At 45.4% G+C, this 22,768-nt stretch overlaps 6 protein-coding genes across 6 annotated transcripts; 2 read left to right on the top strand and 4 right to left on the bottom strand.

Annotated features, from left to right (window-relative positions):
• Nucleotides 1-443: 443 nt before the first annotated feature.
• Nucleotides 444-1,810, bottom strand: GLAREA_10693 (uncharacterized protein; the record flags this gene model as incomplete). The annotated part of the gene is made up of 5 exons (XM_008079794.1): nucleotides 444-1,144; nucleotides 1,200-1,347; nucleotides 1,429-1,533; nucleotides 1,609-1,716; nucleotides 1,796-1,810. 5 exons carry the CDS (start codon nucleotides 1,808-1,810, stop codon nucleotides 444-446), a joined length of 1,077 nt encoding a protein of 358 aa, XP_008077985.1.
• A 999-nt stretch (nucleotides 1,811-2,809) lies between these two features.
• On the bottom strand, nucleotides 2,810-4,019 carry GLAREA_10692 (Clavaminate synthase-like protein; the record flags this gene model as incomplete). The annotated part of the gene is made up of 3 exons (XM_008079793.1): nucleotides 2,810-3,597; nucleotides 3,647-3,938; nucleotides 4,002-4,019. The coding sequence occupies 3 exons, from the start codon at nucleotides 4,017-4,019 to the stop codon at nucleotides 2,810-2,812; spliced, it is 1,098 nt and encodes a 365-aa protein (XP_008077984.1).
• A 785-nt stretch (nucleotides 4,020-4,804) lies between these two features.
• Nucleotides 4,805-6,037, top strand: GLAREA_10691 (FAD/NAD(P)-binding protein; the record flags this gene model as incomplete). Its single annotated transcript, XM_008079792.1, has 1 exon — nucleotides 4,805-6,037. One exon carries the CDS (start codon nucleotides 4,805-4,807, stop codon nucleotides 6,035-6,037), a length of 1,233 nt encoding a protein of 410 aa, XP_008077983.1.
• A 1,064-nt stretch (nucleotides 6,038-7,101) lies between these two features.
• On the top strand, nucleotides 7,102-8,295 carry GLAREA_10690 (alpha/beta-Hydrolase; the record flags this gene model as incomplete). The annotated part of the gene is made up of 1 exon (XM_008079791.1): nucleotides 7,102-8,295. The coding sequence occupies one exon, from the start codon at nucleotides 7,102-7,104 to the stop codon at nucleotides 8,293-8,295; it is 1,194 nt and encodes a 397-aa protein (XP_008077982.1).
• Nucleotides 8,296-9,134: 839 nt separating this feature from the next.
• On the bottom strand, nucleotides 9,135-14,454 carry GLAREA_10689 (MFS general substrate transporter; the record flags this gene model as incomplete). The annotated part of the gene is made up of 10 exons (XM_008079790.1): nucleotides 9,135-9,864; nucleotides 9,991-10,641; nucleotides 11,044-11,127; nucleotides 11,498-11,789; nucleotides 11,893-12,279; nucleotides 12,334-12,401; nucleotides 12,728-12,935; nucleotides 13,022-13,747; nucleotides 13,801-14,091; nucleotides 14,139-14,454. The coding sequence occupies 10 exons, from the start codon at nucleotides 14,452-14,454 to the stop codon at nucleotides 9,135-9,137; spliced, it is 3,753 nt and encodes a 1,250-aa protein (XP_008077981.1).
• Nucleotides 14,455-21,543: 7,089 nt separating this feature from the next.
• On the bottom strand, nucleotides 21,544-22,077 carry GLAREA_10688 (uncharacterized protein; the record flags this gene model as incomplete). Its single annotated transcript, XM_008079789.1, has 2 exons — nucleotides 21,544-21,839; nucleotides 21,909-22,077. The coding sequence occupies 2 exons, from the start codon at nucleotides 22,075-22,077 to the stop codon at nucleotides 21,544-21,546; spliced, it is 465 nt and encodes a 154-aa protein (XP_008077980.1).
• Nucleotides 22,078-22,768: the final 691 nt, after the last annotated feature.

The raw sequence follows: 22,768 nt of genomic DNA, 5'->3' as shown, positions 1-22,768 counted from the left end.
TGGTACTTGACAGGTATACTGAGCTGCTTGTCGTATCAAAGATTATTTCTTCTAGGCACGTGTCGATTACCTCGATTGTTGGTATATGGGCTGCTTCAGGACCTAGGATCCGATTTACAACTGCAAGACCATACACATTCCAAACCTGGGAAGCACCATCAACCACTCCTACTGTCTTGCAGGTCTACGCTGGGGGGATACCTTGAACTTGGTTTTTCGGACAGCTCGGCCTGTACAGGATTGTTGAAGTCGTCGGGAAATGTTGTACAAAATATATTCAATATATGTGTGAAACTATCGTCGAACAAAGTACAACCCCTCCAAACCCTCACTTTCCCGGCTTACACCTATTTTATCCAACTCGCAGACCAACAAATCCCCAGGTTTCGGCACTTCTCACATACCCCATCAGTGAGGCAACAACAACACACATTCGAGTTATCTCAATATCCATCCGGCACCGGCCAGCCATGTCGATAACATATATGAGAGTGCTGTCGCCGTAATTGTTCATCCATACCTGGCCAAAATACCATACCGCCTCTTGGGTAGAACCAATTCCGATGTGACCATGCACCGTTTGGATAAGGCAGAGGGTCGTAGTCTGGGTGAGTCGTTGGATCGTAGCCTTCAGCGTCTTCATCAATAGACTCTTCCAATTCGGCCTCTTGATCTGCAGGTTCTTCTGGCTCAGCTACTGGACCATCTTCTTGTTCTACAGGCCGTTCATCTATAACCTCCTCTTCGACTACATCTTCAGTTTCCATGCTATCCTCAAACTCGCTGTCCGATTCATTATCCTCCAGGTCCAGCTCCTCCTCTACCTCTTCCGAGTCCACAGATACTGCCCTCTTTCTTCCCTTCTTGACGCTCTTCTTCATGGGTTTCTTGGGTATTGCCTGCGGCGATTGGTAATTTGAGTGAAATGTACACTTATTCGGCTGGCCAACCCATCGACAATTGGCACAAGCACCTTTGAAGTATTTTGTTCCATCTGGATCGGTACAAGTCACACACAGAGCAAACCGACCATTTCCTCGAGCGCATTTTTCGCACTTATCCGGTCTTTCGGTACCCATGATGAAGGCTATCGCACCTTCGCTGTACGCGGTTTTGGTATTTGCGTTATTGAAATTCGGAGGTTCTGGGTGGGAGGTCAGTTCTGAAGAAATGGATCAAGGCGAGAGGTAAGTACTAACTGTTCTGTCTCCTATCTATCCTGAATTCGAGTCTTCGTTTTGGCGTCAACAATGCCATTTCTTTCGCGGCTCTTGTTGAGGCTTCTGAAAGAATCTCCACGGCGGTGATTCCAAAGTCGCTTACTTGAACGTCCGGTGTACTTGTACTCTGTGCATTCAACATATGTTAGATATGTACTGGAGTTCTGTATTTCTGGTGGCATGGCACATCATTGAATGCTCTGCTTACTCGTCGAACTCGCCGAGCGCCCTTTTCTGAGCTCTCTGCCTCCGATCCTGACTGAACAAAGATGGTGTCTTGTTCAGCCTCTGAAACTATAGCTGCTGTCATCGCCTGTGACAGTTGTTACCCCTTATTCCACGGTCGTCGAATGGTATGGGGAGTATTGGGCGACGGATGTCTGCTTACTTCCTCATCGTTCGACTCTGTTGCTCTGTCACCTGCTATGCCATCTTGCAGGTCGTCTGCAAGATTGTCTTTATCAAGGTTTTTGTGGGAAACTCCAAGCTCCGAACTCTATACCAACGTTAGCAGCTTTCTCATTCTTTTACCAGCAGGGAAAGTGCGACTGGCACACAGATGATATTGCACTTACAGATTGTTTACTCATGTTGAAAACTTAGTATACTCTTGTCTAGCGAAGGGAAAGATCGAGGAGAATATCTGGGTGTAGATCGAGGTGATTTATTTAAACTTTAGCGCTTGAATTGTGGGATGATGTGGCTTCGTAGATTTTAGATTGGAGAGAATGCTTCTCAAAATTTTCAAAGAATCCCATACCTTCCAGGCAGGGCATCTCATTTAGCGTATCCCAAGCCGAAAACATCCTAGTCTGAGATGGGAATGCAATTGGTAGTGTGAATGAATGTACTTTCCCAAGTTACAGAAACGAGGGGTCCGACAAGAAGACATCTTGTAGCAAAACTGTCACCAAGATTGAGCTGCAAACAGAAACTATGGTCTGTCCAAAGAAGATCAAAAGCCATAATCAGAATCCTTCTCATCCACATTTTCAACAGACCCTGCTAAAACCTGTAGCATAATATCTACAACCTCCGTTCACTTAGCTTTTCCGCTTTGGGACATACCCAAAACACGGTCCCAGGCGAATGTTCCTCCTGCTCTTGTTGCTAGATAAATCTACAATAGTGAATGTTGGCTCTATAAATATTACTTAGCGGCGAACTCTCGTCTAAATAAACCCTGTTTGTAGAAATTGGTTTGTGTGGTTTACTTGCTTGTGACCAGGTGTGACCAGGTGACCAGGTGATTCAGAGCTGAAAGTTTGTTTGATGTTGGCACTTGTTGGAAAGAGTTTGAAATCACAACTGAATTTAAAGACCAACAGCCTGAGCAAAAACTACTGTTAGGGGGGTGGAGCGGGGTTTGCGTTTGTTTTGTTTTTGGTGGGAGATTATTTGACATGAGATGATAGTGATGTGTTGGTAATTTCCAAACAACAGTAAAAACATGTATGCCAACTTGATACAAAGATTTTGCAACAAATCAAAACCACTTGGTCGATGACCCAATATTGTGAGCTGAGTACGCATCATTCCAATATTTCTACATGCTACCCAATGCTAATCAATACTAGTGAAAATACTTCTCATCCCCAAACCTGCCTACAACTAATATTCAACCTCTTCCCCCGCATAAACCCCCTCCACCTCTCATACTCCCTCCTCCCACCTGCTCTCACCGGCCACTCACTCAACCACTCCGGACAAGTCCCACCCATAATCTTCGGCATCGCATGCCAACTCCACCTCGTCTCTCCATCCATCTGCACCACATCCCCGCTCCTCACCCGTATAACAACCATCTCCTGCTCCCTCTGCTCATTCGCATCGTCCTCCCCGGGATACTTGTCGCGAGCGATAATGAATAGCCCGTCACAGCCCAGACTGAAGCTTGCGAGCCCGCGCTGACATTCCTCGGATACGTCGCGGTGGACGGGCATGTAGTCTTTTGCGCTGTAGAGCAGGACGACGCCGGACTCGGGCGTGAATGCGTTTTGGAAGAGGGTTGTTACGAGGTCTGCGATGTCTCGAGGGAAGGGCGTAGGTGAGACGGCGGGGTAGGAGCGGGTTGTCCAGTCGTATTGGGAGCCTAGTGTGAGCCAGCGGAGTTTCTTTTGCAGGACTTGAACGATGTTTAGGGGTTTGTGGTTTGAAAGTGGGTTTAATGGGGTGAAGATGTTGGTCTTCGAGGAGCCGGGGAGTGTGAAGAATGATTGGGGTTGAGATGTATCTGTGGACGTTGGCGGATATGGAACTTCGTAGTCGTGGTGGATGTTGGTTTTGTGAAGGGGATTGGACAGGTCTCGATGGAGAAGTCGGTCTATCATCATTACTTGACATTCTGGCGGTAAGATTCCGGGGAATAATCGTAGACCTTGAAGAGATTAGATACAGATATTCAATTTTAAGACTCTTCAAATTACCTGGAAAATCTTGATGTTCATAAACCGTGCAAGGTGCCGGACTTGCAAAAATCTCGCTATCTCTAAACAAATCTTTCTCTCCCATCCCCGCAAAACTCTTTTGAGCCTTGGCAATCATATCCGACGGAACAGTATTTATTGGTATGATTCTTTTTCTCTGAGCATCAGTCAAGCCGCGTTGGAAATCAACCACTTCAACATCGTCGTCCACAGCGGCATCGGACATCTTCTGGTATTTGAAATACATGTCACATATTGCGTGTGGAGGTAATGCGTGGGTATCATGGTGTTTCTATACTCCTGTTAGACGAGCTTGATGATTGGGTATGAAGCCCTGTCTCAAGTCTATACATACCTCGTTGGAGGTATCCATCATGTGACCTTCGCTTTTGAGTCTCAGAATTTTGTGTTGACGATTATTCCGGACTAATACTAGCGACTTGATGACGGCTCTTTGCGAAAGCAGCCTCGTAAACGATCTCATAGAGTGAGTTATCTGTCCAGAGCTTTACATCAGCTGATAACAAGGTTGGTCGAATATCAACTTTTGCGCGAGAGAATAGAGTTTGACGAGACGCTAGTCCGGAAACAGTTCTAGAGCTCCGTATAATCCCCTCCCCATCTTTGGAAAACAAAGTTCGCGGGTATTTCAAGGTTGCCTTAATTTACCTTTAAGAATAGTTTATGCTCGACTCATTGATGTTGCATTGTTGTCTTTTCCTGTTTGATGTACACGATATTGCCAAGCCTGGGTGGGATACCGAGCGGGAGACCGCATGTACATCTAGATGTTAAACAGTCTTCTTTCAGAACTACAATGCAATGCAATGGAAGAAAATGAAGTGTTTGTAATATATTGAAATTGCTTATGATATTTCCTGGTGTTCCGGTTGGCATTGCAACACCGATTCGAAAGGTTGTGTCATCTGATTGGTCAATGTGTTGACATCACCCTCTCTTGGAAAGTATGCGTGTGCTTACATATCAACACCACACAACCCGAGACACTTACATACATAAGCCCTAAGTTTCTCTTAATAAAAAGCTCACATGCTCTCGAGGGTTTTTTTCCAGCCAACGGTCAAACATATACACACGAATTCTGTCTACTCATACATTTACCGTTCTTGCTTCCAATCCAGATATAGATCATTCAGTATGGCGTCAGAATCCCGCAAACCCATTCTCATATCCGGTTCAGGTCTCGCTTCCTTACTTTTAGCTCAGTCCCTTCGTCAAGCGAATATCCCATTCTTAATATTCGAGCGTGATGCCTCCATCTCCTTTCGCGCCCAGGGATACCGTTTACGTCTCTCAGCCGAAGGCCTAGAAGCCATAGAGTCTGTACTTAGCCCAGAAACATGGAAGATGTTCTGGGACAAATGCGGCAAGACTGGAGGAATGGGTTTTGCGGCCCTGGATGCAATCACTGGAGAAGATATCACCAACGAACCGGAGAAGCCAACATACAAGCCAGAAAAGCCTTCGGATCCGGAATCAAAAAACCAACCACTCGCTCTTGCTTCACGTGACGGGAAAATAGTAGGAATTGCACGAGGAGATATGCGTAAAGTCTTTCTCGATGGCTGTGAGCCTTATATGCACTGGTCACATAACGTGACCGGATACGAACTGACAGATTCTGGTGTTCGCGCTATCTTTGCGGACGGATCGAAATCTGTGGAAGGCGATATGTTGGTTGGTGGGGAGGGAATCTACTCAAAAGTGGCAAAACAAGTATCTGATGGCAAGATAAAGACCTATGATACGGGTGCTCGAGGTATTCATGGTCAAGCCTCTACTACGGCATTCAAAGGCCTAGGTGAAGGTGTTTGGAGAATAGCAGACGAGAGCAATCCCAAAGGAAGGGTATTCGCGATCACCAACCTGCGGCCAGATGAAATGAACGATCCGAATATAAATTTTGGATGGACAATGGGAGGCCAGCCCGGCGTTATCCAAGCTCCTAACGACAATTACTCGATCGTCGGTGTTGAGGCAGCCAAGATAGCAAAAGAGTTAACCAAAAATTGGCATCCTCGAGTAAGACCGCTCTTTACGGAGATGGTTGAAAGTGAAGCTGCGTTCTGGAAGATCACTTGTTCGACACCAACTGGCGTACCTGAATGGAAGAATGAGCCACGAGTAACGGTCATTGGAGATGCCGCACACAGCATGACCCCAGCAGGCGGGATTGGAGCAAATACTGCTGTCAGAGACTCTGCATTACTAGGCAGATTACTGACAGAAGCAGGTGGATGGAAAGAGGGAGTGACTGCGGCTTACGAAAAGGAAATGAGGGTGTATGCTAGTGAGGCGGTGAAAGGCAGCTATGGTATGGCAACGAAGCAGTTCGGTGTCGTGATTGACGAGAACTCACCAACAGTTTGAAATTTCGGAACAGGATAGCAGGAAACTTTACTCTATCTGTTCTAAATTAAACGAGTCAGGAGCAGGGCTTTTAGAATACTTAACGAAGGCAAGCTAGTTTTGGTATTATGCTGTTGATTCCTAGCTCGGGTTGTTTCAACCATACTCCCTATCTGACTTAGACACTTTACATGACTATCTCTTCCGCAAGTCTTTGCAATTGAGGTGCAGGTCATGTATGAAAGCACATACAGACGAATGTTCCGAAGATTGTTGAAACCTTTGATATTGAAATAAGTCTGACAGATTGTCGCTGAGTCGATTAAGCAAATTCATCATTGCGAGCACGCCCTTGACTTTCTTCTTGACGGAACCGATGCTGACAAGCTGAACATTTGCGCCCTTTTGCATTTGCGGGTGTTTACTGCCGTGACATTAACATAAGATCAGAGAAGTAGGTTGCCAAGAACTTACTTTTTCGTCATCTTCTTCAGCCACCATTTTCTGCTGACTTTCCAGAGCCTCGGTCGCTAGTCGAAAAGTATACTCTATTGAAGTATATTGACTGAAATGCAAGGTGTGCGAAAGAAAAATCAGTAATCATTGCAGAACTGATTTTCGGTGTAGACGTGGTGTGTGAAGCCCCCTTTAAGCGAGAATGCTGGGTGTCTTCTGTGAGTTTTCTATTGGATGAAGAAACTCTATGCTTACTCTTTGCTTAGTATTTGAAATATTGGTTTTACCACAGACGCGTCAATATCTTTCCGAGCCTTCATGCCAAGGCTGAATATCAACTTAATTGTCATGCCGTGATAATTAGAACCTCACATACTACGCTTTGCATTGACCTCACAAGGTTTTCACGAGAATGCAACTGTCTCTCACAACCAAATTGGCCGAAGTCCGTTACATGTATTGCGTAAGATAGTTATGGCTTATCAGCGAGGCAAAACAAGTAAGAAGTTGTGTGTTTGCTAGATTTATATAAACCACTTGAGCGCCAGCTCCTAGATTATTATTCTTGCAGAGACATCGCATTGAGACTCCATCGAACTCTACTTGACATCATCTGCTCGTTTTAAACAATGGCCATTGTCTTTGCTGCAGCCGTTTGGCTTCTTTCCAGTAGCATTACAGCTACACCTATCCAGTCATCTCAGCGACCTAACGGGAACTGCAAACAATTCGATATTCCGATATTTGCAACTGCACCCAGTGCGACCTACGACATCCCCAGAGTCAACAACGATATTGAAGCAACAGCATGGGCAATCTATGATGCCACTCGAAGCACTGTGCACGGGGTAGGAAACATCATCAAGAATACAACAACATCCGGCACTTTCAAAATTCACGCCCAACTGTGCGTCCCGAAATCTTCTCAGAAGAAAGATATCATACAGATCGCCACTCATGGAGTTCACTATGATTCAAGATACTGGGACTCGGATTTTCAACCAGCGGAACACTCCTACGTTGATGCTTCCCTGAAAGCTGGATATTCTATTCTGACATATGATCGCTTGGGCGTTGGTCAGTCTGACCACCCAGACGCATATGAGGTAGTTCAAGCACCTCTGGAACTTGAGATCCTTCGACAATTGACTTTGATGGCTTATAACGGCACATTATACACGTTCGCCAAGCAGGCAAGACCAAACGACGCAGCGTTCAACAACTTGACCAAACCGGAAAAAATCGTACACATAGGCCACAGTTTCGGATCCTTCCTTACCTCCGCATTCATAGCCAACTATGGCAACCTCACTGACGGCGCAATCATCACCGGTTACATCTACCAGCAATTCCTTGCGCAAACTGGGTCCACAACCTTCAGCGTCGAATACGCAGGCACCAGCAATCCACCCTACAAAGGAGGCAGCGGATACGTCGTTGCCAGGAAGAACGGTATCCAAAACGTTTTCTTCGGCGGCGATATCAAAACCGCATATACACCAGCAATGCTCGAGTACGGCAATTCCATCAAGCAGCCCGTTCCAATCGGCGAGTTCGCTTCAGCGTTCTCGCTCCTCGGAAACGTCGGGCTTTCGTTCAAAGCTCCCGTGCAATATCTGTTGCCTGAGAATGACTTTTATATATGTCGGGGTGATTGCAATGGGTTGGCGGATGCGGATGAGATTAGGAACACGACGTATCCTCATGCTACTGCTATTGAGGTTGCGATTCAGCCGAACACAGGACATGCGCTGCCGCTTCATAATAATGCTACTGCTGGATTTCAACTCACTTTTGATTTCTTGGCTAGGAATGGGTTGTAGGTTTGGGTATCGCTGGAAGGGGTGTGGTGGAGGTAATTACAGCGAGACGACGAACATCTTTTTCTGGATTGGATGATTTATAGTGGAATAATGGGGGGAGCATCATTTTGGTATGACATATTCAACATATGTTATCTAGTTTGAATATAGATTTTAAAAGAATGTCTCTTCACATGACAGATTTTAAGGGGCAACGATGAGATGAAGCGAGTGACTTCAAGAGAATAATCTTCTACGTCGAAAGATAACGACACGTATACCAGGTAAAAGAATGTATCACCCAGCGGTTTCCATATTAGCTGCACTTTCGAGCTTCAAAGCTTCTTCAATAGAATACGAAGAAATTGATTATGTACTAAGCTAAAGTGTGTTGCAACCCAGGGGCTGACTCGCTAAGAAGGTATTCCAAATTCCCATTAGGGCAGTGCAAACCCTCCGTGTTCGATGGCAGGTACCTTGCACAGCTGAGATAACGTAAACTAGATCGGACAACGAACACAGTTCGTTTGTATATCTTTATTTCCTATCGATTTGTGTATATCTTTTTTCGTCAACGGCCAGGGCATAACAGCTTCTGCATGCTGCTTGGCAAGCGAGGTACTGGCGAGTAACGCAAATGTATCCACCTAGGTAGGTAACACTGAATTTTGAGATTAGTTTTGAAATCAATGAGGATTTGCGTTATGGCCTATCCCCTATCCTAGCACGCGTTGGAGAAAAGGTTCCAATTTGATATATTGGAGGTCTTACTGGAATACCTTTTCTACAAATATAGCAATTTTGGCCGGCTATTACAATAGCAATTATCCTTCCCCGCGGTTCTATCGCAGATGGTATGATTAATAGTTGGTAAAACTATCATAACTCATCGGCACAGGATCGCTTTCCTTAATCAAGTCCATCATCACGACCTTCGGTACGCCATTACATGTTTCCCATGATTTACTCAACGCATACTGCCTAGCTTCCATGAATTTGAAGGTCGTGTGCGTCTGCATAGCCTTCACCATCCCCTGTGGCATGCTAACCTCTTCCACTCTATACCCTTTCCTTCCCAGCCTCCAGTCCCAAAGCTGGCCATCCACAAAAATACTGGTTGGTACTAAACTGCCGGATAGTAAGACCTGCAACTCTCGCAAGCTTTGAAAAGCAGCGAGAACCTTGCATAGCTTGACGGATTCGGCTTCAGTATTAAATGGAACAAACTTATGTTGATTCGTTATGTTGCAGATCTTTTGAATTTTCTGAGCAGTTTCGACGCCTACGATTTCGGCGAATTGTAGCAACTTGTCAACTCCAACATCACAGTCGAAAACCAAACAGTCCTTGTCCGGGTTGAATGCGATGGGTCTGGTTATACCTTTCCAATCTTGGATATTATTGATTTGAATGCAATCGTTGAAGAGACCATAGCGAGCTTCTTTACAGACTTGGCGGATGGGACAAGGTGGGTTCGCTGGATTGAAGAATGAAGTCTCTGTCGTGGGGCTCTGAATGGCGACAAGCTGAATGTGTTTACCAGGAATGTTAGATAGTGCTGTAACGAAGATTCGCATTCGGATTTCGACACTGGAACATGTTAGCATATGCTTTTCTCGCTTGTTTCACAGCCAAGAAACGTGTTTAATGACCAAGATTGCTACCAGGCACTAAAGTAAGAATTCCAAAAGAAGAATGACGGGAAAGTTTACATACGGCAGGCGTGGAAAGAGATGGAATGAAATGAGAGCTTTGGGACCTGGCTCCGCCGACCCCATAACTTTTGTGCGGGTGACCAGTATCTCTTCAAAGTCGGATTTTGATTGATTGGGGACGAGTGTAAATGTTTCCACAATATTTTCTGGACGAAACATCTTGGGAAGAACAGGAGGTGCTAGGATCGTGGGTGGCAGGCTGAGCGGTTCGCCAAATTGATTGTTTGGTGGTTGATTCCAGTGAGTGGGGTTGACTTGACTGTATCTCTGCTGTGGGTGTGTCCCAACGCTCGAAAGGGCTGCCCTGGTCACAGCGAACTGTGCATGGAGATATTGCTGTTGCTCGAGTGTCAAGGGAGCGTGAGGATCAAACGATCGATACGTCTGTTGAGGAGATTCGTGGTATGGCGTCTGAGTACCGTGAACAGTAAACTGGTTGGTAGGTGGAAATTCATTTGCTTGCATACTCGGCGGCATGTTGAAAAAATTAGACGTCAGAAATGGATTCGTTTGTGTTCGAGGGACTTGACTGTTTTGGTCGAATGGTCTTGTGTTTCCATTAGAAAACGCGTAATACGACGAGTGACTGCCATATTGCTGGTTCGCGGCTTGAAGGGCATAGTCTTGCGCATTTTGTCCAATAGAAGCGGCACTGTCAGTTAGAATTAGCATGAATACAAACAACAGAATTGCGAAGTGCTAGGCCTTAGCAAAGCTCGCGTGCCACTTCGCGTTTGCATACGATCGGGTGAAGCCATGATCATGGGCCTAGTGCTGGTAGTTCTTGTGTGTAAATAAAGGATCCAACCAAGATTGACAGTGTTGGGTAGTATACCAATAATCCATGGTGAATGTAAATACTCGCTTGAGACCGATCTGCCAGGATACCAAAAGCTTTCTTGTTTTCGTTTATGTGAAATCACCATGAACAAAGCCCGAATTCATATGATTCACTTTGATCATGTTCAATACATTGTCAGTTATCTCTTGGTGTACAGAATCCAACAATGGGCGTGACAGAAATATTCATCATAAAGATGTCGTTCGTCCATACAATGATGCAAAGGTGAGGATAGCAAAGGTGAGGATACTCAAATCACCGGAAAGCTCGCCATGAGTAAAATCATTTTGTGAGAACCTATACGTTCAAAATATCTATAACAATTCCTAAATATCAGTTGCAAAAAAGAGACCCAAACAAATCTGCTCGGGAAACCTCCTTCATTAACCGTCCATGGCCGCTAGTCACGACTTATCGGAAAAGGACAGGATAATCTTCCCACCGTCTGGGCCTAAGATGCATCATTTTGATTTCTGGGCACTTCCTAGGCACGTAACCAGACTTGGAGCTTTTGACATGCTGTTGATGTGCGTCCCACATCTTTGGGAACGTAATCATCTCAGGTAGAAGAAGGCCCATAGCTCCAAGGCCCGCAGGCTTAGCCGTTTCATACACCTCGGAATTTTCCGCCTCGTACCAATTTACCGGCGGAGAACACTTTTTTCACCAAGGCGCAGCTGTAGGTGTCGACCAAAGGGCTTGGTTCGCGGGAACCACCCAAATGGTCTGCATACTAGGAAAGATATCTTGAAGAAGAGGCAGGTGAGAATCCCGAATATTAAGCCCAGGATCTTCAGCATCGGGAAACCAGCCACCGTGGTTGTCCTCATGAAATCCAATACTTCGTATCTGCTTAACGGTATCTCGAAGCTTCCCCGGTGAAGCCCAAACAATTCTTCTGAAGTCATGAGGATCCTCCAGCCAGAGAATATCGTTGTATGGATTGATCTCAGCCTCGGCTAGAGTCATTAAACTAGAACACGGATCGATAATCAACCCTCTGGACGATTTATATGCCGCCATTGTTTCTTTCTGAGTCAAAATCATCTTGGGAAGCCGTACATAATGCGAGCGGTCTTTCCTCGAACAACCACGAAGGAGGATTCTTAATAGATGGAAAGTGTCTGACTTGACCAGGAAGTGCATAGATAGCCACTTCGCAAATCATGATTCGTAGTTCGCCCGGAAGTCGTGGGAACGGCAAGAATTCTTGCAGTATTTCTCCATCTCTGCTATCATCCTCGGACACCTCGGAGACTGCAGTTTCGTCTTTGTTACACCGATTGTTGGTGCCATCTCGGCCTTCTGCATAACCAGGCGCGATTTCTTCACTGGGAGAGGTTGTAGCGCCTGTCGTTTCTTCAGCATATCCAGGATATACGATCCCGCGTAAGACACTAAGTGCGATTGAGTTCACCATAGTCGCAATACGTCTGTCAGGCCGCCTGCCTAGTAAACTTAGTAAGACTAGATACTACCTAAAGAGTACTCTGAACAGCTCACCTGTGTCTTTGTGATCTGTGGCTTTTCGACCTGGTGTTAAGTTTAAAATAATTACCGACTGAGATTGCCTTGTTGAGGAGGTTGTGCAATAGGATGCGCGTGATGTCGCAAATATGGAGGTCGTCGTGTTGGTTGTGGAAAAAAAGGTCCAAGTTCAACTAATTATGTTTGTTGGCATTGCCAGCAGGAGCTCATATTCACCACTGAATCACAAGCGCGCTGCTATAAGTGAATTCAACCGATCACATTGATGTATGACGTGCAAGACTGATTCACAAGCGCGTTGTTCCAAGCGCGTTCAATCCATTACACTGATGATTGATGTGCAAGATCACAACTGAAGGTCGATCTTTCTGATACTTTATTTTTTGCCCAACCGAATTACAAAATATACCTAAAACCTTTGTTGTCAATTTCTGTGACATCCAACATTCCCTTTTCAACAGCCTCTCTTTCTTCCTCTTCACTAAGTACTCCACCTTCAGCTTGCGCTCTATCTCTGCTTTTATTCACCGACCACATGTAGATATATAAAACAATGACCATCGCAAGCTTTACAGTATAGCCCACCAGCATCGCAATGTAGGCGCTGTGATATTTTGCTACGTTTGTTAGCAAGTGTTTCATTTCGAATATAAAGCTAGAAGAAGAAGAAGAAGAAGAAGAGTGCAGGTGGTCTAAAACTTACGAGCTTCCTTATCAATAAATGTTTGTGGACCAATGATGTTTCCAACACAATATCCAGTAAACAGAACCGCTCCAGTGAGTTGTTTCTTGGTGTAACCGGCGACATTACTACTCACCATTGTGAGACTGAGACTGAATCCTAGACCCTGGAAGTAACATAACCAGAGAGCCACGAGACGTCCCCATTTATTATCAGTCGGAAGACCTACGAGTAAACCAGCCCCGATAATGCAGACGCTATTGGCGAATATCATGGTCAGACAGCGTGTGTTGTTTGGCCATTTGGTGCAAACAAAGCCACCAGCGATAAGTGCAAGAAATTGAACTGCTCCACCTGGAATTTGCAGATATTGCGTACCAAGAGTGTCGAAGCCAAATGATCCGACGATTATGCTTGTGAAACTAGTCAACGCAGAATTTGGTACTTGCGCTCCTGTTGCCATTACGAAAAGAATCCATGTCTTCGGATCTTTAACAGTCTGCCATGCTTGGTATTTGGAGAAGTGGTGGTTCTTAACACCTTGACGGTTTGCCGCGACGCGAGCAACGGCTACAAGACGTTCGGATTCGGTGAGGAATTTGGTGGTGGACGGAAGATCTGGAAGGAAGATGAGGGAGACAATACCCCAGGCAATTGAGACCGATCCGAATATCAAAAAGACGTACATCCATTTCGCGAGACCGGTTGTGATATGGCCCACCGCGTAGCCGATTAAGCCGCCAAACACTACGAAGCTTTTAGTTGGAGGTCAGCATCAGTTGGTGTCCGAAGAAGCTTACTAGTGGCAATTCCATTGGTACAGTAATAAATCTCAAGCCGTAAAGGTTGTTCCGCACTTGTGTACCACATGCTCATTATAAGTACGAAGCCTGGATTCACAGTCGCCTCAATTGCACCGAGCAAGAACCGATTCGTAGCTATCCCCGCGAAAGATGTGCAAGCCGGTGTAGTAATAAGTACTATCCCCCATCCGATCGTTGCAAGACTCAAGAATTTCCCAATTGGAAGACGCTGAAGTAAGTACCCTGCTGGAAATTGTGCAAAGAGGTATCCGAAGTAAAAGATCGAGCCTTTCTTAGTATTAGCAGGCATTGGACACCATCTACGGTTGACGTACCGAGCCATGAATAATCTTGTCCCTGTAGATGTGTTCCCTTTTTCAATCCATATACGCTGGCAAAATTGATCGAGTTTTTGTCAAGATACTGAAGCATATAGGTAACAAACAAAATAGGTATAATGCGGAAATCAATCTTTCGAAGGACTCTTTTGTACTCGGCAGGATCAATGTCCAATCCTTTTCCATTCTTGTAGAGCTCATATGCCTCATCGGCATGTGTTGAAGACGCCGGAGAAATATCGTCAGCTCTCTTTACAGTAGAAGCATGAAACTGCTGCTCGTGAGCCGACTTCTCTGGGTCTATTGAAGCCATGATGAAGGTCGGGATGAAGTAAGAGAAGCAAAATCAGTTCAAAAACTGCAACAAAAGGGGACAGACCGCAGAACTTTTAAGGAAAACAATAAGAACAAAATATCCGCGATAAGATAACCAAGAATCCAAGCATCGAACGTATCCTCCTCCATCATCTTACCTCAACCTACTGCACAAACCGCATCCACACATCCTCACAAACCCCGGTCTCATTCAAGCTTGAAGGCGTCAAGCCAACCAGACCTTAAGCATCTCGGCGTTCTTGCTCCTCTTGAGTCAGAAAAGCTTAGGGGACTGCCAGGAATGAACCGTGTATAGCAATACTGGGAGACGTGTTGGGGGTAAAGAGTTGGGCGATCGGATGATGTGATGGGCGGGGTTATGTCGTGATTTCGAGAGAACATGGGTGAGAGCTGCACCGATAGTTATGTTACTTGACAGAGAGATCAGTAAATTTTTTTTTTTTGATATTTGAAGTACTGGAAAGCTCTTAAAAGGAAATATCCACTGATTGACTATTGATTGAACTCGTCAATGTTGTGAAAGCAATTGTCATGATGATGAGGAGGAGGAGGAGGTCAAGCGATTCGTAACCCCAGACTTGGGGTAATAGTGGGGCAATAACAACATTCATTGCATCAATAATTATCAGCAACGAATAAAATAAAAGGTTGATCACTACATTAGTATATATATGGCCAATTAAGATATCTTGAGAATGTTGGGGTTCTATGGCTTGAAGTGTTGCCGTGTGGGAAAAGTATACTCAAAACCGAAACTGACTTTATTGTTTTACATGATACATAGTTCAGCAGTAACAAAACACACCATTTAATCAGTTCCTATACCTTCATCAAGAACTCCAGTTACGAAAACTATAAAACTTCATTACTTCGGAATACAATATTGGAAAACGTCTATCTCTAAATCATGGGTTTATGAGTTGTAAGTTGTTACAGATGTAAGTTGTTGAAATATTTCTCTTTCGAAGAATAAATAGTTTAGCAGGTAAAATTGAATCATATAGATGTATGTAAGTGTATGACTCTATAATTCTGGATCGTGACAGTGTCGGTTTTCTTCTGTTGCCTATTTCCTTTTTTGAAGGAGTCTAGAAGCACTTCTGCAATCAGGACTTGTCCTATTCGCGTGGCAAAGACGACACATTGAGGAGTCTGAAGGCAGTGAGAGAAACGTACATTAAGCTCTCATAATTTTAGAAATAAGTGACAAACCGATGAATCGATGATGGTAATTATCCAACGCAGAAGTTCAACTAAGAATTTTTAATTGCCGGTTTCGAGAAAGACCATTAAATCACCCTGAAATGTCCTGCGAGCTACTGCTCAAATTATAAACGCAGTCATGAATCTAGATAGGTAGAATGCTGTTCTCACTTTGCGAGGACTGAGCTTACTGCTACTAAGTTAAGTTACTTGGTTGTCTAGGTAACTTGAAGTGTCCGTAGATAAATTGGTGATGATTGTTTGTTTAATTCATGTAACACTTTAGCTCATCCTTGTCTTGAAACTGGGACCTTCCTAATCATCTTTGGAAAGATGAATGTTAATCTGTGAGACTTGTGAGATCCTGTGCATTTGCATATAAATTCTTAGTTGTTAGGTATGTGTGTTTCAATTTCACAAAATGTTTGGTAACATAATTTTTTCAATAAATTACACCTTTTCCATTGAGCTTACATATAAACTCTTTCACACAATTGAAGCAAGCTTTAGGAATGATAGAACCAGGTTTGAAATCAATTCTACAGCCAGCTTGATGTCATGCCAAAATGAAACATACAAATAATTCCCAAGACTACGTTAAGTGACACCACCTTACCCCTTTTTCAAACTCCAAAGATCACTTCTCAAGTTCAAAACCCTAACTTTTTAACTTAAGCCAAGCCAAATAGCATCAATCGAACAGATCCCTCTCGTCTCCCAATACAGTATTCGTATGAGCTAACCAGTCACCTACACACTCGCTTTGGCGTGTACGTAAGGTTACAGAATGTAAAGCCTCAATCCGTGAGGCACAGATACCGTTCTTCGAAGTTCTTTAGAATGTAACCTCATTGCGGTGCCTCAATATCACATTGGTATTAAGCTTATTTGAGGTTAGAGTTACAAAGAGGCACCTGGGTGGCGTGATGAACGTTTAACGAGCGTTGTTGACGATTTGTAGTGGAAGTGGATTTGATTTGAAGAGATATTTGGAAAACACGATTCACTTATACCGGACACGAATGGAATTCCTTCTTGAGATAATACTAGGGAAATCGTCACTGTATCTCACTTTTCGAGTGAAAAGTGATGTACCCAAAGCAAAAGACTCAAATCGGCCTCACCATCACAATCCCAGTTCTTAACACCCCATCCAGGATCCCAAAAGAACCAAACCGTCGGGTCAGAAAACCGTTGCAAAAAAGGGGCAACACCATGGCCAAACCCTCAACTACGGTTCATCCCGCTCACCTAAGGGGGTAAGCCACCACGATCCATCACAAACGGCCTCAAAGTCGCACTCGCCAAATCAATTCAGTAAATCCATCCCTCGTCGTACCAGAATCTCATTCCCGTATGACCGCACTAAACCTCGAAAAGTCGTCGTCATACCTCCTTTCCAAACGGCGCTGCCGAGCAATGGCTTAAAGATGTAAATGGAAGGTCACACCTCCCCAATGTATAAACGAGGCGTGTAAAGCCCGTGGCGTTCAAAGCTGTACGTACAAAATCATGAAACTTAAACTGGCATTTTCGTAAGACTGGCAGAATAGAGGTGCCGAGAATGCTACAGTGATGGAGATTATGCCGACATTTTCGCGTGCATGTGTTTTCGTATTGGAGGGTATATGTGAATATCGCTATTTCTGATATAACAGGCAAGAGAGAGGCTGATTGGCTCGCGGGAAGGAACGATGGATCCGCCGATCGTTGCGAGAAAAGAAGACATCTCCACACCGAGTGGGAAATCATGTGAGTGCATATTTCAGCGTCTTGCATGCCGCTTTTCACGGCCCAATGAGAAAATGGGAGCGGGATTCAGATATATTATGTCTTCGTCAGCAAAAGCTAAGAATACAGATGGCTGGATTCATTGATTGTGAAAAGTTTAAGTCAGAAGCCGGATGTCTCGGAAGATGATTGTCGACGTGGCAGAGATATGATATAGATTTTGCTCTTGCTGATATGAGATCTGTGTTGTTCAGATCTTGGAGATGCGCCTGGACAAACGAAATGGGGGATGCTGATTTGTAGAGTTGGGGCTTGCTATATCCGATCTTGGGGGGTATATGGGATTTTTGGACAACGAGAAAGAGACATAGCGGTCTACGAAGTAGTGGAGTAGAGCTGCATGTTTTACATGCAGCTACAAAGTATGATTCATTTCGGTACGTACTGTACGAAGTCTGGCCTTGCTTCGAGGTACACGCATGTGCGAGTAATCCTTCAGATGTGATGATCATTGCAGTTTCGACGTTTCCCTATCGAAATGAAAACAGTAAAAATCTCGCACAGAACATTTCGTTCCAAGTCGGAGACTTTTCGAGCGCGTTCATACCATTCGCGGCTTGTGCGCCAGAGATTGAGACGATCTGGGGATCTGAAAATTGTGATATGATCAATGAAACACTGGCACCCAAAGATTTAGAACTTTGGTAGATGAGGCTTTTACGGTGCGGTGCGCTTTGGGCGCCCATTTCGCGAAACGACATTCTGGTCTCAAGCGACTGTAAACGTTCTTGCATTTCGGGAAAGGATTTGGATATGATGAGAACCAACTTTTCCCGTTTCATACTTAGACGCATCTCCTAAAAAGTGACATGAGGGCATAATGTCCCAAAGCAGACTGGTAAATGAGCTGTGATGCAGATGGAGTTAAAGTTAAAGATGGGGCTTGAAAGTTAAACGAAGAGAGGCATCATTAGCCGGCCAAGCGTTCGTAAAAGATATGATCTGTCAAGGAAACTTGAATTTCGAAGCTCGCGGAGCTTAGCTTTCGGAGATGTAACCATAGATAGTATCGATCAATAAGGGTCGGAACTCTTGCGGCCTTTTTCAGGAGAATTATTGCTTATGAAGCATATTATTGAGGAGAAACTGGAGAAGATTCAATGTCGATCAACAGGGAATTTATATTCCGAATGGAACTTGCCGAAAGAAACTCTGATCCGAACGACATGTCTAACTAAAAGTTCCCAAGTCTAGATCGTTTTCTTCCCGGCGCGAGAGAAACTTGGTTAGTACTCCCGAACCGAGGTCGTTTGCCAAACAAAATTTGACATATGAATCATCCGAATTGATCGCGCGAGTTGCCGTGTTAATTTACCGCGGAAGAGTAGCTTAGTCTCCTGGATCATTCGCTTTTATGAAGTCACAAAGTGAGGTTGATGTTGACGTTCGCTCACACAAGCATCATCGCGCAAGTCTAGTCGCGACTTTAGAGCTGTCAACAGGGGCTTTTGGGTTCAACGGTGTGGTGATGGGTGAGACCAGCGGAACGGGGAATCAAGGTTGATGGCGTTGGATTCCCCTGTTGACACCGCTGCTCTGGCAGACCTTGCAAGTTGCAACGGCTCGATGAAGGGACTAGACAAGCATCGTAAGGTCATGTAAGCCTGGACTATGAATACTTGTATCTCATCTGTGTAGACTAAATCACCTGCAGATAGTGATATTTGCGATCAGTTACGTGGTGAAACAGGATTGAAGAAGAGATGTGTTAACATGACACGACACTACTTGCCTCTCGCCCGTTGTTTGAAATTACGTGGTGGAATAGCGGAAGTAGAGTGTTAAGTTCTGGCTAATCAGTACCTGATATATCCATTGTTGAACTGATCGAGTACAAACAATACCCTTGATGTAGACGGCTTGAGAGCTGCAGCGTTTGAGGCTCGAAGACTGGGCACCGTGGCTCCTTCCCACCTTGACATGTCATGTTGGCGCAAGACAACCCTCAAGGAAGTGAAATTCTCCGATTTACCAGGCAAGGCCTCAACTCCTTGAGGGTTGAGGCAGCCTTACGAATGGTTCACGATGCCGACGTCTCGAGCCTGGCAATATCTATCTGCCGGCCATGGGTGAACGACATGCTGGATATCTTTAACACTGATCATTCCAACGTCACTTCATCAACACCGTCTCTGGAACTTGCAACTCGCGCAATAAAATCATCGCGATCGAGCGCCTTGCCCAGCTCGCCCAGCAGATGAGCAAACGAATCAGAGCTTTCCACCGAACACCTCCTTTCAAAGGAAAGTGTCTTATTCCGGGTAAAACGGTGGCGACGGGGGTATTGATTGGAGCGGGAGGTGATTCGAGGTGCTGAAGGGCCGTTCAAACGCAGGAAATAATGTTGAGAGATCGTGAGGAGGAAACACTTCCAAGCGAGCATGACACATGTCTTTCAAACATTTCGGCCAGATACTGCCAAATGAAGGGCGGGCTTGTGATAGCGAAATGGGAGGTTGATTGACAATCATGGGGCGGTGAAACCATTCTGACTGCCTCAAACTTTTGGTGTTTAGTGGTATTAGCCAATCATGCTATGCGAGCCAACCGTTCAAAGTCTCGATGAGCCTTTATTTGGAGAAGCGTAATAATGTGTGCAGCATCATATCACACAATCACCACATATCTGCAGCTTCGGAAGGCTGTCAACCGGCGCCACGAGCGAGACGGTGAAGCATGAATTTCCAAGTCCTATCGTTAGCAACACGACTCGCGGCGTAACATCGTATAAGCAAGACGGGACTGGAAATCATGTACTTCACCTTGCCGCTCCAGTATTTCGAATTCGCACGGCATCTCGAGTCCCGCGGTCATGAGGTGCTGTAGCGTACCGTCCGAAAGCGCGTGAAGAGAAACGCGTGAAAGGAAGCGGGGGTAACAGTAGAACGAAAACGCCATGTTTCCATGGGTCGGCGTAAGGGGTGACAGAAAGTCCTTTTCATGGTTTTGGTGGTCAAGTTAGGCCCTTAAGTTACGTGCCAAGATCTTCGTGGCAAAACTTGGTCGCTGATCAAATGATAATGCTCTTTCGAGGTCGTCCTCCGAGCCTACGGTATGCAATTGCGTAGCCAGGTACGAGTTAGACTTAAGTAAGTCAGATAGAGTGATAATTAGAATGTTGTTCCGAAAGCCAAGTCAGCGACAGTTATTATTGGCGGTTGAGATAATAAGAGCCCGTCTTATTGCATCGAGCTGAGACGGAAGATATTGAAAGGGGGGTGAGGAGCGTTGCACCAGTGGGTGTGAGTGCCGCATCCATAGTTGTGATTGTTGCTCAACAGCTTGGAGAGCTTAGAGAGTTATAGCAAGATGAGATCGAGATGTACATAGCTGAGAGGTTGCGGCGGGGCGCAGATGACGACATAAATGTGTTAGGACTTGTACTTCGAAGTAGCTTGTAAAGATAGCGGCTGGCTTGTCGCGGTTCAAGGAGTCATTTGCTTTGGTACAGGAGAATCTAAGCAGACCACTTCACATTAGCCGTAGTACTGACTGTACTGGCTCTATGACTTCATGTTAGGGCCAAAACCCTTTCCTACACTGGTCCCGATTGTATGAAGCATGTTGTACATTTAATGCGACCATCCTTAAAATCTGAAACACGTTTAACCAGTAAATAATAGTTAACGGGATATGAGAGTAGGTTGTTTGTACATCCAGCTGCGAAAAAAATGGCAGTAAGTACTAGAAGCATACGAGGTAAAACAGTAAAGCAAAATAAAATAAAATAGCCGGACTTCAAGCATTTCGGGAAGCTGACCATCGATCGTTTTATCGGGCGCCGCTGTCGAAAATTCGAAAATCGCGATGTCAAATAGTTTAGTGCTGTTGATGTGTATAAAGGAGCAGTGCTTTCCGTATTTCCCGATTTTGTTATTTGGATTTTCCTCTTTGACTATTCTTTTTTCGCTTTTATTGTTTATCTGAAGAAGGTTCTTCGAGAAGCTTTTTGTTTTCTAGTTACGACTCGCTTCCCACGTTTTCGAACGTTGTCGATACCGTCACCTTGACCCTGCGCAACAAACGTTCCTACGCCAGACCAGGTGCCTGCTTCTCTGCTGGCTCCCTCATCCTAGGCAAAACATCCTAGATGATTTCCTTGCCCTTCGACCTCTTTCTCTCTTGCATCGCATGGTGCTTCCCCTCGCGACCAGGCGAGCCACTTTCCAATCAAGCTTTCGGCAGCTTCTGAATCGACTGCGATCCAGGTCAAGGATCTCTCCACGGGCGCAACACGCCCCCTATCCTTGCGACTGCTACCCGCATGCAATACCGTTGGCCTAAACTTTGACATCTCGAAGCTGTTTAGAAGAATTGTGCCCGTGGGGAGAGAACCATCGCGACAAGACGACTTCGACACAATCGACACTACATTAGAACGTCGTGAATTCGAGGTGACACCGTCGTCATCATCTGCCACGAGCTTGCATCACCTACAAACCGGATCACGTTCTTCACACGTGCCGTCGGAATCGACAGGTGCCTCGACTTTTTCAGGACTCGGCGTTCGTTCGGCTGACAAAAACGTGCCTGCTTGCTGCAGCTCCACCATCCAAGTTCCTTCCATCAACACCACGGACCAGAGGACTTGCGAGTCTATCGCCATATCAACATCAATATCAACCGTCTCGCAGCTCCAGGCCAGCACGGAACGGTCTTACTTGCCAGAGCAGCTGTTGTTCCCTTGGTGTCACGGATCAGTGCACAGGTTAGGTTAGTTCTCCTATCCATCTGTTTTCCTCGCGCTCCTGGTGTTGTTTGTTACCGCTCGTCTGGGAACAACCTGAGTCAGTATCGACGCCTTCAACGTCAAATTCAACGTCGTCAGGAACGCGTCTCAGCGCCAGCGCCGTGCCCTTTAGCGACCTCGTGTTTTCTTTCTTTGCACGACGCACGTACAACTCCGCAACGTTCAGATCACCGAGATGACAGACGCGCTGGAGTGTCTCCCTGCACGAAAATAACAATCGGCATCACCTCTGCGACACAAGAAATCAGCCCTACCATACTCACCTGCTTTGGTGCCAAATTTCTCAATCAACATCTGCATTGCGCAGCGCTGACATAGTTGTAGTACAGACTCGATATTTTCATCTTCCGACTGCTGCCTCCCTTCCCACACATATCCGCCCACGTTCCCCAGCGGCATCTATCCTCGCATACTCCACATTTCCAGTTCTCTTCCCGGTCGCGACGAGCATTTCTCATCCGATCTACTGGGTTCGGATCTTTGAGTTGCTTCTACTGGTGACTGTTTATTCGCGGAGGAATCACAAGGTCTGGAATTGAGCAGCGTT

This window comes from Glarea lozoyensis, assembly GCF_000409485.1.
Source record: "Glarea lozoyensis ATCC 20868 chromosome Unknown GLAREA12, whole genome shotgun sequence".
Taxonomy (NCBI): Eukaryota; Fungi; Ascomycota; class Leotiomycetes; order Helotiales; family Helotiaceae; genus Glarea; species Glarea lozoyensis.
Note: the sequence above shows the minus strand (reverse complement) of the source record. Positions and strands in the feature narration are given on the sequence as shown.